Genomic DNA, 17,500 nt, shown 5'->3' on the forward strand with positions numbered 1-17,500 from the left:
CAGCAGTTTAGTGCGCAGGCGCGGTATGTGTCCCGAACGCGGGCCAGGCTGCGCAGGCGCGCTGGTTTGTCGTTGACTACCGGGCTGAGCGCGCAGGCGCAGTTTGCCTCCCCCCAGTGCTCGGCGCTGCTCGATGAGGCGGAGCGACAGCGATTGTCCGTCCTCGCCGTAGCCGCGATGGCTCTTCCCGCCGGCCGCACGTCGCCGAGCAGCGGTTGTTGTTAGGAGTGTGTGTGTGTGGCGGCCGCCTTTGGACAGCGAGCGTCGCTGCTTCTACCCCGGAGAGGGGGGCTGACGCCAGGCTCCGGACCGCCGCTGACGGCAGGCCCCGGGCTCCACCGGACTGCTCCGCTGGCCAGACGGTTGCTACAGGGCACCCCCCCCGGGCCTGCCTGGAGAATGGGAATCATCTTCACCAAACTCTGGAGACTCTTCAACCACCAAGGTGGGCCCAGACCAGCGGGTGAACTCGGGGCAGGCGGCGTCTCACTGTGGCTATCACTCAACCCATTCACCGCCCAGCCACCCATCCATCCACTCATTCCCACACTTGGGTTTAGCCAGTCTCACTATTAATGTCCTTCTAATCAAAGCCTCGATAACTTAGTCTCAAACAGGATATCTCTCCCACACACCGCCCCACTCACTCAGTTATTACTACATCCGATTCATTCAGTCACAATTTCACAACCATTTATTCTCTCATTCTCCTTCCCATCAGATTAATTCAGTTTTTCCTCATTATTTGTTTCTAAAATCAGCCTCGGTCTTAATTATAGTGTTAGGCATGTCCAGGCTATTCAATCAATCTCATTTATATCAGATCTGTCTAGTTTAATTCACTCACTTTTAATTTCAGACCCACTTATTGACATAACCAGTCTTACTCAATATTTATTTGAAAAACGTATTAGCTGCCTTATTTATGTAATGGGGCAGAACTTGTACAAAAGCAAAATACTCCGGATGCTGGAAATCTGAACTAAGAACAGAAAATGCTAGATACACTCAGCAGGTTAGGCAGCATCTGTGGAGTGAGAAACAGAGTTAACGTTTCAGGTGGATGACCGTTGTGTCAGTACTGGGAAATGTTAGATGTAACAGGGTTTTAAGCAAGTACAGAGACAGGGGAAGAGGAGGAAAGAACAAAAGGAAAGGTCTGAAGGCAGTGACAAAAGGGATGATGGTGCAAGGCGAAAGGAGATGGCAAAAGGACAAGTAAAGAAACAGAAGATGGGTCTAGAGGAGGTGTAAATTCCCTTTTGTTCTTCCCTCCCTTTCCCTGCCTCTGTACTTGCCTAAAACCTGTTGCATCTCTAACATTTTCCAGTTCTGCCGAAAGGTCATCGACCTGAAACGTTAACTCTGTTTCTCTCTCCACAGATGCTGCCTGACCTGCCGAGTATTTCCAGCATTTTCTGTTTTATTATTAATGGGGCAGAACTTGCTCTGCCTTGCTGATTTTCATACTTTCCCTTCTATCCTCTTTAGCTATTCATACACTCTTAGCTTTGTATATTTCTCTCATTATGCCTCCTTTTATCTCTTGTCACTATCGCTTTTTATTTAAACATCCTGTTCTCCACCTAAACACTTGGGAAATGTTATTTATTTTCCTGGTTCTTTTTTCTTTCACTTTCTCTTGTTCTGTTCCCTTTTTAAATGCTGTCCATTCGTGAGGAAGGGTCTAAGATGTGAATTATCAACTCGTGTTTCCACAGATGCTGCTTGACCTGAGTATTTCCAGCTTTTTCTGTTTTTATTTTCAGCGCATTTCACTCCATCTCATTTACAATATCTGACCCATCCACTCTCATTTGTAACATTGAACATGTTCAGTTTGGTTTAAAAATGTGTCCTGTTTTGATGGATCTCATTTTGGAAAAATAAAAATTGTTCTTTTTATAATTTTGTTTAGAAAAAAAACTTTATTGTTTTTGGATCATGAATCTCGCTCCAAACGTTTTCCAGATTTCTGTTTTAAATGTGCATTATCGTGGTATGTGGATTGAAGTGCAATTCAGCATCTAAATGGCAAGTTGACCATACTGCACCTAATTTGAGCATGTGCTATGTCTGACAGGTTCCATGAGTTTCAATAATTATAATGGGACATGTATTGTACTTGTGCAATGGTGAAGTTAATGTTATATCTTGGGCAAAGTTGGCAAAAGGGAAAAAAGGAGAATGTGTCTTCTATCTGTGCGGGCATCATATAGGATTACTATAGGTGTGATTTGTTGTGTGTATAGTGGCTGCTTTGGTTCTGGTTCCTATGGCTGTGGAGCATTATATACTTATTTCTGTATATTTGTTTCATGAGCTTGCGCATTCGTTTCTATTTTGCAGATTTAATAAACAATCTATGTGAACAGAGTGAGCGCGCAATGGTGTAGCTAGCATTGGTCAAAAAGTAGTTTGTGAAGAAAGTGTTATTTGGTTGAGATGACAGCTACTGTGTAAATGCATGGGGAAGTTTTATGTTCTAGTTAAACAATCAGTCTTTATGTTTCTTCTGATTTGATGACTTGGCTGTGTAATACATTCTCTGTATATTCAACTGTCTTTTAAAAATGGCCGCATTTGGTCCTATGCAGCATTAAAGGTAATTTTGTTGTATGTACTCTGGCATTCCCTAAAGTAGACTAGGTAGGTTTTCTTCCAACAACAACTTATATTTATATAGCGCCTTTAAACGTAGTAAAACGTCCAAGGTGCTTCACAAAATTTGCCACGAAGCCACATGAGACATTGGGGCAAAGGTAGGTTTTAAGGAGTGCCTTAAAGGAGGGTCGAGAGGCCGAGAGGTTTAGGGAGGGAATTCCAGAGCTTGGGGCCTTACAGTGCAGAATTTAACTGCAAGTACTAATGGGGCAGAAAATAAAAGTCTACTGTACTGTTTTCTATATTAGTAATGTTCATAAATACTACAGAAAACCAAAAGGACTGCACTAGGTTTTTGCCTATGTGGCAAAATAGATAAGAGAAACTCTGTTTTGCAATACAGTGCCAGTAGTTGCATTTTTAAAGTTCCGTGCTGCTAGATTTTTATGGGCAGTTATATCACACTTTTTTGAGTGGGTGGATGGGGGAAGATTGGAGAATGCATTTTTAACAGTTTATAATATTTTTGGTAACTAATTTTGTGTAGCTTTGGTTATTTTTCAAGAAATGCAGTAAACCTGCTGGTTTATTGCACACAGCTGGTCACTGTCTGATACCTGTAGACTACAAAGTGCAGCTGGTAATACCCGAGTTATATTGCAGGCTGCAAATTGCATTTGGTCCAAAATGCGAGCGCTCTGTTTCCTTCGATGACCACCTTTAAGTGGGCAGGCCTGTTGGATTACTTGAGCACTTCTCAAACCCGTCTTCATTCGCCACCTCTCACAATGGAGCTATACTCCATATGTCAGACTCCAGTGATGTGAAAACTCCTCCCGGAGGTCACATTACATGTTTGGCTTTAGGTCAGCCATGATCTGTTTGTGAGTTGGAGGACCGTATAAAAGATTCCTTTAATCGCTCAAGCGACCTGTACTGCTGTAAATGAACTTTCAATTGTTGTACAGTAATAAAGGAGCTGTACTTGGTGATGGAATTCCTCGTGATTCTGCCAAATAAAAAGTAGAAAATGCTGGAAATACACAGGTCCATTAGCATCTGTAAAAAGATAGGTTAACATTTTGGGTATTGTTCCTTCAGAACTGAAAGATAAGAAACCTTCAATAATGCTGAACATGCAAAAAGGGGAGAAAACAAGTTATAGTAATTACAAAGAGCAAGTTCCTAGGTTGTATGTTGTGAAAATTGCTTATTAGAAAAGCAGAAACTGGTGGATATAAAAGATCATCTCGGTGAGGCAATCTAAAGGCATTAAAAGAACAAAAAAATCTATGCTCCGTTACTTCTAGTAACTTATTGTTTATCACAAATTTTAATTGTTTAATTTTGACAGGCATGCATCAACTATGTTAAGTGCGACAAAAGGGAACAACAGTATATATTACACACGTTACACGGGTATGATTACTCGCACCTTGTGACTGAGGGTTTATGCTCAATAAACCACTGTGGCACCAATGGCATGACTTGTGTACAGAATAATGGGTGAACCACTTTGGCTTATTTTGCATAAACTACTGGTTCTGATGTGCGTAATATATTAAATATTTTTTATCAAGTCGAGAGTGTTTTTTAAAATGAGATTTCTACTTTTAGCATCCATTGTCAACATCAGCATTCTTGGCTCCGATATTGTATGCATTAGCTCGCTTGATCTGCAACCTCTGAACTGTACTCCTCTATTGGTTGTATGTGACATCGGTTTCTAACACCAGCCATTTGTGTTCAGTGAGACTGCTAAACTATGGACCGTTTTGTGTTGTGGACTGAAGTGATGTTTACACCTCTCGGATGTTATGCCATCATTCTGGATTAAATTTAAACCCGAGTTAAAAGGACAGTTTTCACACCTCCTGCATCTCGTGTTTTTTCAAGTGATGGGAGTGATAATTTTGCCTAGCATGTCACAGAATCACAGAAACCCCACAGTGCAGATAGAGGCCGTTTCGGCCCATCGAGCCTGCACCGACACATATCCCACCCAATCCCCGTAACCCCTACATCAACACATATCCCACCCTATCCCCGTAACCCCACGTATTTAATCCCCCTAACACTAAGGGTCAATTTATCATAGCCAATCAACCTAACCCGCACATCTTTGGACTGTGGGAGGAAACTGGAGCACCCGGAGAAAACCCACGCAAACACGGGGAGAATGTGCAAACTCCACACAGACTCCATGTCTGTTAGTTCACCTAATTTGGGGGAAAGGAGAAGGGAATGTTTGATTTAATTCTTATTTTTAATGTTTATAGGCGATGGGAGCAATGTTCCCTCTAATTTTTTTGCGCTACGCGGGCTGTTTAAAATTCCAAGCACGCACAACTTTTCTATTTAAAAGCCGGCTCGCTGGCTGCGCGGCCGCACAACTTAAAGGGAACATTGGACGGGAGTATGTTAACCACCTTTTAGAAGGGCATTAAATTTTTCAGCTATGAAGTCTGTTACTCCTAGAAAGAAAAGAAGATAAGAACTAGAAAAAGCTTATTTTTATTGGCAAAAATGGATTAGTAATACTTCAGGCTAAAGTTTAAAATTCAAATAAAGAGAATTTACTATTGATCGATAGTTCTTCTCCTCTAACATTACTCAGGTGTGCCTGAAATGGAACACTGCATGAAGTCTACATCACCTTAAATTACAGCCCTAAAAATAGCTATTGGGTGATGTGCAGTGTCTTGTAGTCACTGTTGACGTCTACTTTGGGGGAACAATTTGGACCAGGCAGTCTTGATGGCAGCATTTTCCATGGACTTGATTTGTGTGTGGACTTTAGAAAAACAAGAACTGTGCAACTTGCAAATTTTGCATTACCATTCAAGCCTGTTGTTTTTTTAACTTTAGAATATTCCACGAACTCACATTTGAGTCAAGGTCATGGGCTCAAGTGCCTCTATGGACTTGAGCACATAATCTAACCTGACAGTCCAGTACTGAGGGAGTGCCGTATTGTCAAAGGTGCTGTACCCACCTGCATGCTCAAGTGATGTAAAACATCCCGGCAACTATGGTTAGTCAGCCTGACAGTGGTGGCGGGGCAACATTTTGAGACAATCCGGGGCAAAATTAATTGGCACTTGGCAAAATATGGGTTAATAAGCCAGCACTGATTTGTTAAAGGCTAATCGTGTTTGACTAACTTGATTGAGTTACTTAATGAAGTATCGGAGCGAGTTGATGAGGATAGTGCGATTGATGTGTATATGGGCTTTCAAAATGCGTTTGGTAAAGTACCGCATAATAAACTTGTTAGCAAAATAGAAGGATTAAAGGGGCAGTGGCTGTGTGGATACAGAATTGGCTAAGGGACAAAAAGCAAAGTATAGTATAGTGAAGAGTTATTTTACAGTGGTGTCCCCCAGGGGGTTGGTATTAGGACCACTGCTAATGACCTGGACTTGGGTATACAGGACATCATTTCAAAGTTTGCAGATGACTTGAAACTCCAAAATGTAGTAAACAACAGTGAGGAGGATTGTAACAGACTTCAAGAGGACATAGACAGACTGGTGAAATGGGCAGACAGATTGCAGATGAAATTTAATACCGAAGTGTGAAGTGATACATTTTGGAAGAAAATGAGGAGAGGCAATATGAGCTAAATGATATAATTTTAAAGGGGGTGCAGAATAAAAGGACCCGGGGATGTATGTACACAAACCTTTGAAGGTGGCAGGACAAGTTGAAAAGGCTGTTGAAAAGTTATATGGGATCCTTGCCTTTATAAATAGCAGCATCGAATGCAAAAGCCAGGAAGTTATGCTAAATGTTTATACAGGAAACTCTGGTATCCGGGACCGGCGTGTTGCCGGTTGATTAAAAATTCCAGATGACGGAGAGGGTTATCTACCGAGGCTATTTTTAACAAGCGAAGAGTCAGATTCCTGTTACTGAGGTGTTCGGACTTCTGACAGTGCCAAGAAGCCTAGTGGCAGTTTGGAGAACTACCCCCATCGACTGACTTGGCCATCGCGGGAGACTCCGACTCGGCAACATTTCCTGTTATTGGGGTGTTTTCGGAGTATGAATTTTGCCGGTTAATAGAGAATTCCGGATATTGAGGTGCCGTTTAAACGAGAGTTTCCTGTATAACATTGATTAGGCCCCAGCTGGAGTATTGTGGCCAATTCTGGCACCACACTTCAGGAAAGATATCAAGGCCTTGGAGCGGGTGCAGAGGAGATGTACTAGAATGGTGCCAGGGATGAGGGACTTCAGTTATTTGAAGAGACAAGAGAAGCTGGGGTTCTTCGCCTTAGAGCAGAGAATGTTAAGGAAAGATTTGATAGAGGTGTTCAAAATCATGAAGGGTTTTGATGGAGTAAATAAAGGAGAAACCGTTTCCAGTGGCAGGAGGGTCGGTAACCAGAGGACACGGATTCAAGGTGATTGACAAAAGAACTAGAGGCTGTATGAATAAAGTTTTTTTTCCGCAGCGAGTTGTTGTGATCTGGAATGCCCTGCCTGAAAGGGTGATGGAAGCAGATTGTGGTAAACCACTGTTATACCTGTCTGTACGTGTATGTGTATTCCACTAGGTACAGGTCTGGACATGCCTCGGCTGACTCCTCCCACTATTCCAGGTATATAAGTGACTACCTCCCAGTCCCTTAGTATTCTGGACGGGTCGACCACTCGAGACTAGACCTTCATTCTTTAGTTAATAAAAGTCTGGTTGTTACTCGCTTAACCTCAGTCTTTTGAGTAATTGATGGCGCATCAATTTTATTAACTAAATTTTTTATAATGGAGAAGAACCTCCCTGCTCTTATATTCTATGCCTTCATTAGCCGAGGCATAGAATATAAGAGCAGGGAGGTTATGATGGAGCTGTACAAAACGCTGGTGAGGCCACAGCTGGAGTACTGTGTGCAGTTCTGGTCGCCTCACTATAGGAAGGATGTGATTGCTTTGGAGAGGGTGCAGAGAAGATTCACCAGGATGTTACCTGGGATGGAGCGCCTCAGCTATGAAGAAAGACTAAACAGGCTGGGGTTGTTTTCCTTGGAGCAAAGAAGGCTGAGGGGGGACCTGATTGAGGTGTACAAAATGATGGGCATAGATAGGGTAGACAAAGAGGAACTTCTCCCCTTAGTGAGGTCAAAAACAAGGGGGCATAGATTCAGGGTAAGGGGCAGGAGATTTAGAGGGGATTTGAGGAGGAACTTTTTCACCCAGAGGGTGGTTGGAATGTGGAACTCAATGCCTAAAAGGGTGGTAGAGGCAGGAACCCTCACAACATTCAAGAAGCATTTGGATGAGCACTTGAAATGCCATTGCATACAAGGCTATGGACCAAATGCTGGAAAATGGGATTAGACTGGACAGGGATGGATGGGCGGCGCAGACACGATGGGCCGAAGGGCCTCTTTCTGTGCTGTAAAACTCTATGACTCTATGACCAGCATGCCTGGACCTGGACAGTCGGGAAGCGGACGCTTCCACCAAGTTTGCTTACTGGCTCATGTGCTTCGAGGCATTCCTGACTGCCTCCACTGCGGTCGTAACGGATGTGAACAAACTGTCTGTCCTGATCTCCAAGGTGAACCACTGAGGGTACTCAGTCATCCGGGACGCGACCTCGTACACAGCCGCCCTCCAGCTCCTCAAGACCCAGTACACGCGCCCTGTGAACGAAGTTTACGCCAGGCACCTCCTGGGGAGTCGCAAGCAACAACCTGGGGAATCGACTGAGGAATACCTCCAAGCACTGTCCGTGCTTGGCCGGGCCTGTGGGTGTAAGGCGGTAACGCCCACTAAGTACACGGAGGAACTGATCCGGGATGCCTTCGTAGCGGGCCACAGGTCCAACTACACCCGACAGCGACTGCTGGAGCAGAGTGACCGCACCCTCGACAAAGCCTCCAAAATCGCACTAACGCTGGACGCAGCCTACCGGGGCATGGATGCCTACTCCTCTGCACCGTGGACGCCGCGGGGAACGACAACCTGGGACACGGTAGGACAGCCCCATAGCACCGTGCCACCCCAGCCACAGCCCAACAACGGCCCAACCACCGCAGCAGTGTCCCAAAGCCAGACAGCAGTATCCCAAGGCCAGAAATGCTACTTCTGTGGCCAGGCCAAACACCCCAGAGCGCGCTGCCCGGCGAAGAATGCGACCTGCTCGGGCTGCGGGAAAAAGGGACACTACGCTAGCGTCTGCAAGGCCAAAGCCACCCCGAACGCCAGCAGCGCCGCGTGTGGGCCGTGCGAGCCGCCATCTTGGGCCCCCAACAGCGCCGCGTGCGGGCCGCCATCTTGGGCCTCCCCAGCCATGTGCGAACCACCGCAGCAGCAGCCATCTTGGACGACTCCAGCCACATGGGAATCATGGACGCCACCATCTTGGACATCAGCCGGGACGCAGCAGGCCGCCAACCCCCCCCCCCCCCATCTGATACCCGCAGCGACACACCGACCCCTACGCTGGCCTCTGTTACGCTGGACCAAACGAGACCGCACCAACTAGCTCGGTCCAAAATGGATGTTAAGGTAAACGGCCATGCAGTAAACTGCCTTTTTGACTCCGGGAGCACAGAGAGCTTCATCCACCCCGACACGGTGCGGCGTTGCTCTCTCCCAGTCCTGCCTGCGCACCAGCGGATTTCTATGGCCGCCGAGTCCCAGTCAGCGGACATTGGCGGCTACTGCGTGGTGACACTAGTAGTAGACGGGACTGTGTTCAATAATTTTAAACTCCTGGTCCTGCCCCAACTTTGCGCTGCCGTTCTACTGGGGTTGGATTTCCAGTGCCACCTCAAAAGCGTTACGATGGCGTACGGTGGCCCCCTCCCCCCCACTCACAGTCCGCAGCCAGCAGCCTCCAAATTGCCCGCCGCGCACCAGATGCAACCTCTCCACACTGAGTCCCACCCCCCCCACTGTTTGCTAACCTCACCCCCGACTGTAAGCCCATCGCCACAAAGAGCAGGCGATACAGTGCCGGGGACAGGGTTTTCATCAAAACCGAAGTGGAGCGGCTCCTGAAGGAGGGGATTATTGAGGGCAGCTCCAGCCCCTGGCGAGCCCAGGTTATGGTCGTTAAGACCGGCGAGAAACAACGCCTGGTCATCGATTACAGCCAAACAATAAACCGCTACACCCTGCTGGACGCCTACCCACTCCCCCGCATAGCTGACATGGTCAACCAGATCGCGCAGTACCGCGTCTTTTCGACCATTGACCTGAAATCAGCGTACCACCAGCTCCCCATCCGCCCCGAAAACCACCAGTATACTGCTTTTGAGGCAAACGGCCGCCTCTATCACTTCCTTAGGGTTCCCTTTGGCGTTACCAACGGGGTCTCCGTCTTCCAAAGGGAGATGGACCGGATGGTCGATCAAAACGCGCTGCAGGCCACTTTCCCTTACCTAGACAATGTGACCATCTGCGGCCATGACTTGCAGGACCATGACGCAAACCTCGAGAAATTCCTCCGCACCGCCCAACTCCTGAACCTGACATATAACAAGGAGAAGTGCATATTCCGCACAGACCGCCTCGCCATCCTTGGCTGTGTTGTGGAACACGGGGTCATCGGTCCCGACCCGGACCGGATGCGTCCCCTAATGGAACTCCCACTGCCTAAAAGCTCTGAAGAGGTGCCTAGGGTTTTTTTCCTACTACGCCCAGTGGGTCCCCTACTATGCAGACAAAGCCCGTCCGCTGATCAAATCCACCTCTTTTCCCCTGATGGCAGAGGCCCGCTCGGCCTTCCACCGTATCAAGGAGGACATTGCCAAAGCCACCATGCACGCAGTGGACGAATCCATCCCCTTCCAGGTCGAAAGCGATGCGTCCGACTTTGCTCTGGCCGCCACCCTTAATCAGGCGGGGAGACCTGTGGCCTTCTTCTCACGAACCCTCCAGGGCCCGGAGACCAGACACTCCGCGGTCGAGAAGGAGGCCCAGGCTATTGTGGAGGCTGTGCGTCATTGGAGGCACTACCTGGCCGGAAAACGATTTACCCTGCTCACTGACCAGCGTTCAGTTGCTTTTATGTTCAACAACAAGCAGAGGGGCAAAATCAAAAATGACAAGATCTTGAGGTGGAGAATCGAACTTTCCACCTACAATTACGAGATCTTGTACCGGCCTGGGAAGCTCAATGAACCCCCAGATGCCCTATCGCGTGGCACCTGCGCCAGCGCGCAGATCGATAGGCTGAGGGCCCTCCACAATGACCTCTGCCACCCGGGGGTCACCAGGTTCTTCCACTTCATCAAGGCCCGCAACCTGCCTTACTCCATTGAGGAGGTCAGGACCATGACCAAGAACTGCCAAGTCTGCGCTGAGTGCAAACCGCACTTTTATAGACCAGACAGAGCCCACCTGATAAAAGCCACTCGCCCTTTCGAACGCCTGAGCGTCGATTTTAAAGGACCTCTCCCCCCCTCCAACCGCAATGTGTACTTCCTCAACATCATTGACGAGTACTCCCGTTTCCCGTTCGCTATCCCCTGCCCGGACATGACCAGTGCCATGGTCATTAAATGTCTGAACAGCCTCTTCACCCTGTTCGGTTTCCCCAGCTATATCCATAGCGACCGGGGCTCATCGTTTATGAGCAACTAACTCCGTCAGTACCTGCTCGCTAGGGGTATAGCCACAAGCAGGACCACCAGTTACAACCCCCGGGGGAACGGACAGGTGGAAAGAGAGAATGCAACAGTTTGGAAGGCCGCCCTACTAGCCTTAAAGTCTAGGGGCCTTCCGACCTCCCGCTGGCAGGAGGTGCTCCCCGATGCGCTCCACTCGATTCGGTCACTGCTCTGCACTGCCACCAATGCCACCCCTCACGAGAAAATGTTTGTCTTCCCAAGGAAGTCCACATCGGGGACAGCGTTACCGCCATGGCTGACGTCCCCAGGGCCGGTACTACTGAGAAGACACGTGAGGACCAATAAAACGGACCCCCTGGTCGAGAGGGTCGACCTCCTCCACGCCAACCCCCAGTGCGCTTACATTGCATACCTGGACGGGCGGGAGGACAGAGTCTCCATACGAGACCTCGCACCCTCGGGGACCGCTGTAACCCACTACCCATTACCACCCCCTCCCCACCCCCCCCCCCCCCCCACGACCCGATATCCAACCCCAGCAGCCGGCTCTCCTTGGACTGTCACCCACGAGGACTACACTCCAGTGCCCCAGCCTACACGGGACGTGACGCCGGAAGCTCCACCACCCCTGCCATCGCCACGTCGATCACAGCGGCAGACAAGACCTCCGGAGAGACTCCAATACACGAACTTTTAAATACACTTCACCCCGCCGGACTCATTTTTAAACAAGGGGTGAATGTGGTAAACCACTGTTATACCTGTCTGTATGTGTATGTGTATTCCACTAGGTACAGGTCTGGACATGCCTCGGCTGACTCCTCCCACTATTCCAGGTATATAAGTGACTACCTCCCAGTCCCTTAGTATTCTGGACGGGTCGACCACTCGAGACTAGACCTTCATTCTTTAGTTAATAAAAGCCTGATTGTTACTCGCTTAACCTCAGTCTTTTGAGTAATTGATGGCGCATCACAGATTTAATTGTAACTTTCAAAAGGGAATTGGAGAAATACTTGAAGGGAGAAAATTTGCATGGTTATGGGGAAAGAGCGGGGGGGGGGTGGGACTAATTGGATTGTTCTTTCACAGAGCCAGCACAGGAATGATGGGCTGAATGGCCTCCTTCTGTGCTGTCTCATTTTATGATTCTGTCCCATGTTATCGTTTGAAGAGGAAGAGGTTCTCCTGCTGTCCTGGCCAATATTCTTCCCTCAACATATGATCTTGATTCATTTATTTGCAGTTTGTAGGACTTTGTGTACAAGTTGGCTGTCACATTTGTCTACATAATGAGAGTGACTGCATTTCAAAAGTAATCCATTGGCGTCGAGTACTTTGAGATGTCATGAGAGTTTGATAAAGCACTGTGTAACTTTGTCATTAAGTAATTAGGGATGTTTAGGACGAATAACTCTACATTATTGAGAGTGCAAAATTACAGTATGTTGTCGCATTTATTTGAGGGTCTCCTCCCTGTTGGTTGTATTTGGCCCCACTTCTGACTTTTTCCTCTTGCTCCCCCCCCCCCCCCAAAATAGGTAGCAGTTCTATAGTGTTTGAGGGATTAGGATCCCCGTAAATAAATATTGTACATTTTTGATCATACTGCTTTTGGATGCTGGATTGCCAAACACACTAATGCTTTAAAAGAACACACAGTTTGTATCGAATGTTGAGCACAGGTCCAGTTGACACAAGATCGATATCTTATGTAGGAAAATGTTCCTTAATAAGGAGATGCAATTGTACACAGTACGATGGTACCCTTAAACACACACTCTTTCCTGGAGCTGAGTGGTCTACTCCCTCTGGCTGTAAAAGTTTTAAGTTAAATGAGTCAGCAGTGTAGCTCCAGTTACTGCTGGGCATGGGCCCAAAGCACAGATCTGCCCCTAATTAATTTGGCATTAAATTTGCCTTTGTTACCTCTGCACTCTACTATTCCAATGCTTTATCAAAGGGAAATTGTGTTTGACACATTTATTGGAGTTTTTTTTGAGGGTGTAACTAGCGAGGTAGATAAGGGTGGAACAGTAGGATGGATAAGGAGGAACCAGTGTACAGGTTGAACCCCGGTAATCCGGCACCCGACGGTCCGGCACGAGGAAGGTCCTGCTGTCACATTCCCTCCCTGGGATGGGTCCGGCTCGGGTCCCGGGACCGCCGCCGGGTCAGGATCAGCGCCTGGGCTGCGCAGCATCACCGACGGCTCGGTGGAGCGCTGGAGCCCGAGCAGCCTGGGGTCGGCGGCGGCACAGGGAGGGCAGTAGCAGGAAGAGGAGGAGCAGGTGGTGGCGGTGTTTGTGGTGACTTTCGACACCTTCAGTGGTTCGGAATTTTCAATGGCCCAGCACCGGCCTGGTCCCGAGGGTGCCGGATTACCGGGGTCCAACCTGTATTTGGATTTTCAAAAGACATTCAATAAGGTGCCACATAAGAGGTTGTTACACAAGATTAGGGCTCATGAGATTGGGGGTAATATATTAGCTTGGATTGAGGATTGGTTAACAGATAGAAAACGAGAGTAGGAATAAACTGATCATTTTTGGGTTGGCAGGTTGTAACTAGTGGGGTGCCGCAAGGATCAGTGCTTGGGCCTCAGCTATTTACAGTATTGACTTGGATGAGGGGACCAAATGTAATGTCTCCAAGTTTGCTGATGATGTAAAACTAGGTGGGAAAGTAAGCTGTAAGGAGGATGCAAAGGGATATAGACAGGTTCAGTGAGTGGGCAAGAAGGTGGCTGCCAGAGTATAATGTGGAGAAATGTGAAATCATCCACTTCGGTAGGAGGAATAGAAAAGCAGAATATTTTTTATAAGGTGAGAAACTAGTAAATGTTGGCATGCAGCGGGACCTGGGTGTCCTTACACACAAATCACAAAAAGTTAACATGCAGGTACAGCAAGCAATTTGGAAGGCGAATGGTATGTTAGCCTTTATTGCAAGGGGGTTGGTGTATCAGAGTAAGGAAGTCTTGCTGCAATTATATTGGGCTTTGGTGAGACCACACCTGGAGTTTATTTTTCATGGGCTGTGGGAGTAGCTGGCAAGACCAGAATTTATTGCCCCTCCTTAATTGCCCTTGAGAAGGTGGTGGTGAGCTGCCGCCTTGAACCGCTGCAGTTCGTGTGGTGAAGGTACTCCCACAGTGCTGTTAGGTAGGGCGTTCTAGGATTTTGTACCAGCGATGAAAGAAACATAGAAACATAGAAGATAGGAGCAGGAGTAGGCCATTCGGCCCTTCGAGCCTGCTCCGCCATTCAACGAGATCATGGCTGATCATCCAAACCCTAGCACCCGGTCTCTACACCGACAACCATCCCACCCAAGCCCTATCCCTGTAACCCCGTAACCCCACGTATTTAATCCCCCCTAACACTAAGGGCCAATTTTTATCATATTTCCAAGTCAGGATGGTGTGTGACTTGGAGGTGGTGGTGTTCCCACGCGCCTGCTGCCCTTGTCCTTCTAGGTGGTACAGGTTGTGGGTTTGGGAGGTGCTGTGTACAGTTTTGGTCTCCTTACCTAAGGAAGGATATACTCGCCTTAGTGGCGTGCAACAAAAGTTCATTAGATTGATTCCTTGACTGAGAAGTTTGACCTCTGATGAGAGATTGAGTAGAATGGGCCTATATTCTCTGGCGTTTAGAAGAATGAGAGGTGATCTCCTTGAAACGTATAAAATTCTCCAGAGGGCTTGACGGGGTAGATTCTGGGAGGTTATTTCCCCTGGCTGGAGAGTCCAGAATTAGGGGCCATAGTCTCAGGATAAACAATCGGCCATTTAGGACTGAGGTGAGAAATTTCTTCACTGAGGGTTGGGGATCTTTGGAATGTTCTACCCCAGAGGGCAGTGGCTGCTCAGTCGTTTAGTATATTCAAGATTGAGATGGATAGATTGTTGGACACTGCTGAAATCTAGGGATGTGGGGATAGGGTGGGAAAGTGGAGTTAAGGTTGATCAGCCATGATCTTATTGAATCGGAGCAGGCTCGAGGAGAGTATGGCCTACTCCTCCTATTTCTTATGTTCCCCTGGCTGGCTTCCCACCTTGCACCCTTCGTGAACTTGAGCTCATCCACAACGTTACTGCTTGTATCCTAACTCACACTTAGTCCTCTTCACCTATCACCTCTGTGCTGGCTGACCTACATTGGCTCCCAGTCCTGCAATGCCTCGATTTTAAAGTTCACATCCTTGTTTTCAAATCCCTCCATAGCCACGCCGCTCCCATCTCTGTAACCTCGTGCAGACCTACAACCTTCGGAGATCTCCGCACTCCTTCAATTCTGACCCCTTGCGCACCCCTGATTTTAATCGCTCCACCATTGGTGGCCGTGCCTTCAGCTGCCCTCAGCTTTGGAATTCCCTCCCTAAACCTCTCCGCCTCTCTAACCTCTCTTTCCTCCTTGAAGATGTTGCTTAATCCCTCCCTCTTTGATCAAGCTTTTGGTCACCTGCCCTAATTTCTCCTTATGTGGCTTGGTGTCATTTTTTTGTCTTTGAATACTCCTGTGAAGCGCCTTGGGACGTTTTGCTATGTTAAAGGCGCTATATAAATACAAGTTGTTGCTGTTGCCGCTGCCGCCGCAAGGGTGAACAGTGTGGAAATTGGAACAAATGCAGTTGGGTGGAATTTGTTCTCGAGTAGGGCCAGAATGGAGAGAGCCTACAATGCTCTGTTTTTAAAACAGAAAATGCTGGAGATACTCAGCGGGTCAGGCAGCATCTGTGAAGAGAGAAACAGAGTTAACGTTTCAGGTCGATGACCTTTCGTCAGAACTGGAAACAAGCAGGAAATGGAACAGATTTTTAAGCAAGTGTAGGGGCTGGGAAATGGGGGAGGGGGTGAAAGAACAAAAGGGAAGGTCTGTGATAGGATAGAAGGGGGGAGAGGTAAAGAGACATTGAGAGATATTCAAGGCAAGAGGAGATGGTAATGGGGCAGGTTAAGAAACAAAGGCTGGCTCGAGATGAAGTGTAAATTGCGCTGGCAGAATGAAAGACAGCTGCCCTGTGGGGGAGAAGAAAAAAAAGACAGTGTAGATAAAAAAAAATATATATATATATGATAGGGGCTGAGGTTATGATCTGAAATTGTTGAACTTTATGTTGAGTCCGGAAGGCTGTAAAGTGCCTAATCGGAAGATGAGGTGCTGTTCCTCGAGCTTATATTGAGCTTCCGTGGAACAATGCAAGAGCCCGAGGACGGTGAGGTCCGAGTGGGAATGGAGCGGTGAATTAAAATGACAGGCGACCGGAAGCTTCGGGCCCCCCTTACAGACTGAACGGAGGTGTTCCGCAAAGCGGTCACCCAATCTGCGTTTGGTCTTCCCAATGTAGAGGAGACCGCATCGTGAGCAATGAATACAGTATACTAGATTGCAAGAAGTCCAAGTAAAGCGCTGTTTCACCTGGAAGGGGTGTTTGGGGCCCTGGACAGTGGGAAGGGGGGAGGTATAAGGGCAGGTGTTGCATCTCCTGCGCTTGCACGGGAAGGTGCCGGGCGAAGGGGAAGAGGTGCTGGGGGTGATAGAGGAGTGGACTAGGGTGTCTCAGAGAGAGCGGTCCCTACGGAATGCTGAAAGGGGAGGGGAGGGGAAGATGCGTTTGGTGGTGGGATCACGCTGGAGATGGCGGAGGATGATCCGTTGAATGTGGAGGCTGGTGGGGTGAAAGGTGAGGACAAGGGGAACTCTGTCATGGTTCCAGGAGGGAGGGGCAGGGGTGAGGGCAGAAGTGCGGGAGATAGAACGGACACGGTCAAGGGCCGTGTCAACCACGGTAGAGGAGAATCCTCGGTTGAGGAAAAAGGAAGACATGTCAGAAGCACTGGTGTGGAAGGTGGCATCATCAGAGCAGATGCGGCGGAGACTGAGAAACTGGGAGAATGGAATAAGAGTCCTTACAGGAGGCGGGGTGGGAGGAAGTGTAGTCCAGGTAGCTGTGGGAGTCAGTGGGCTTGTAGTGAATGTTTGTTGTTAACCTATCCCCAGAGATGGAGACAGAGAAGTCGAGGAAGGGAAGGGAAGAGTCAGAGATGGACCATGTGAAGGTGAGGGAAGCGTGGAAATTGGAAGCAAAGTGAATGAAATTATCTAGTTCAGGGCAAGAGCAGGAAACGGCACCGATACAGTCATCAATGTACCAGAAAACGAGGTGAGGGAGGGGGCCTACAATGCTCTCTGTTGCTGGCTTTTAAAAAATATTCCACTACCTTGATGAGCACAGAAGATTCACCAATAAATAGGGGGCTTAGATGCATGCTATTGGACAGTAGTGGTTAGGGTTACATGTTGCTT

The 17,500-nt window shown here is 48.0% G+C and overlaps 1 protein-coding gene across 1 annotated transcript in view; it reads left to right on the forward strand.

The window, feature by feature from the left end:
- The first annotated feature begins 100 nt into the window (after positions 1-100).
- Positions 101-17,500, forward strand: part of arl5a (ADP-ribosylation factor-like 5A) — a 57,374-nt gene continuing 39,974 nt past the window's right edge. The window contains exon 1 of the mRNA XM_085986908.1: positions 101-445. Within this exon, the coding sequence (XP_085843034.1) occupies positions 400-445 (46 nt within the window). The 5' untranslated portion in view covers positions 101-399. The remainder of the gene's footprint in view (positions 446-17,500) is intronic.

The sequence above is a fragment of the Somniosus microcephalus genome, chromosome 4 (genome assembly GCF_052327205.1).
Source record: "Somniosus microcephalus isolate GS21.2 chromosome 4, FLI_Smic_1.0, whole genome shotgun sequence".
NCBI classification, from domain to species: Eukaryota; Metazoa; Chordata; class Chondrichthyes; order Squaliformes; family Somniosidae; genus Somniosus; species Somniosus microcephalus.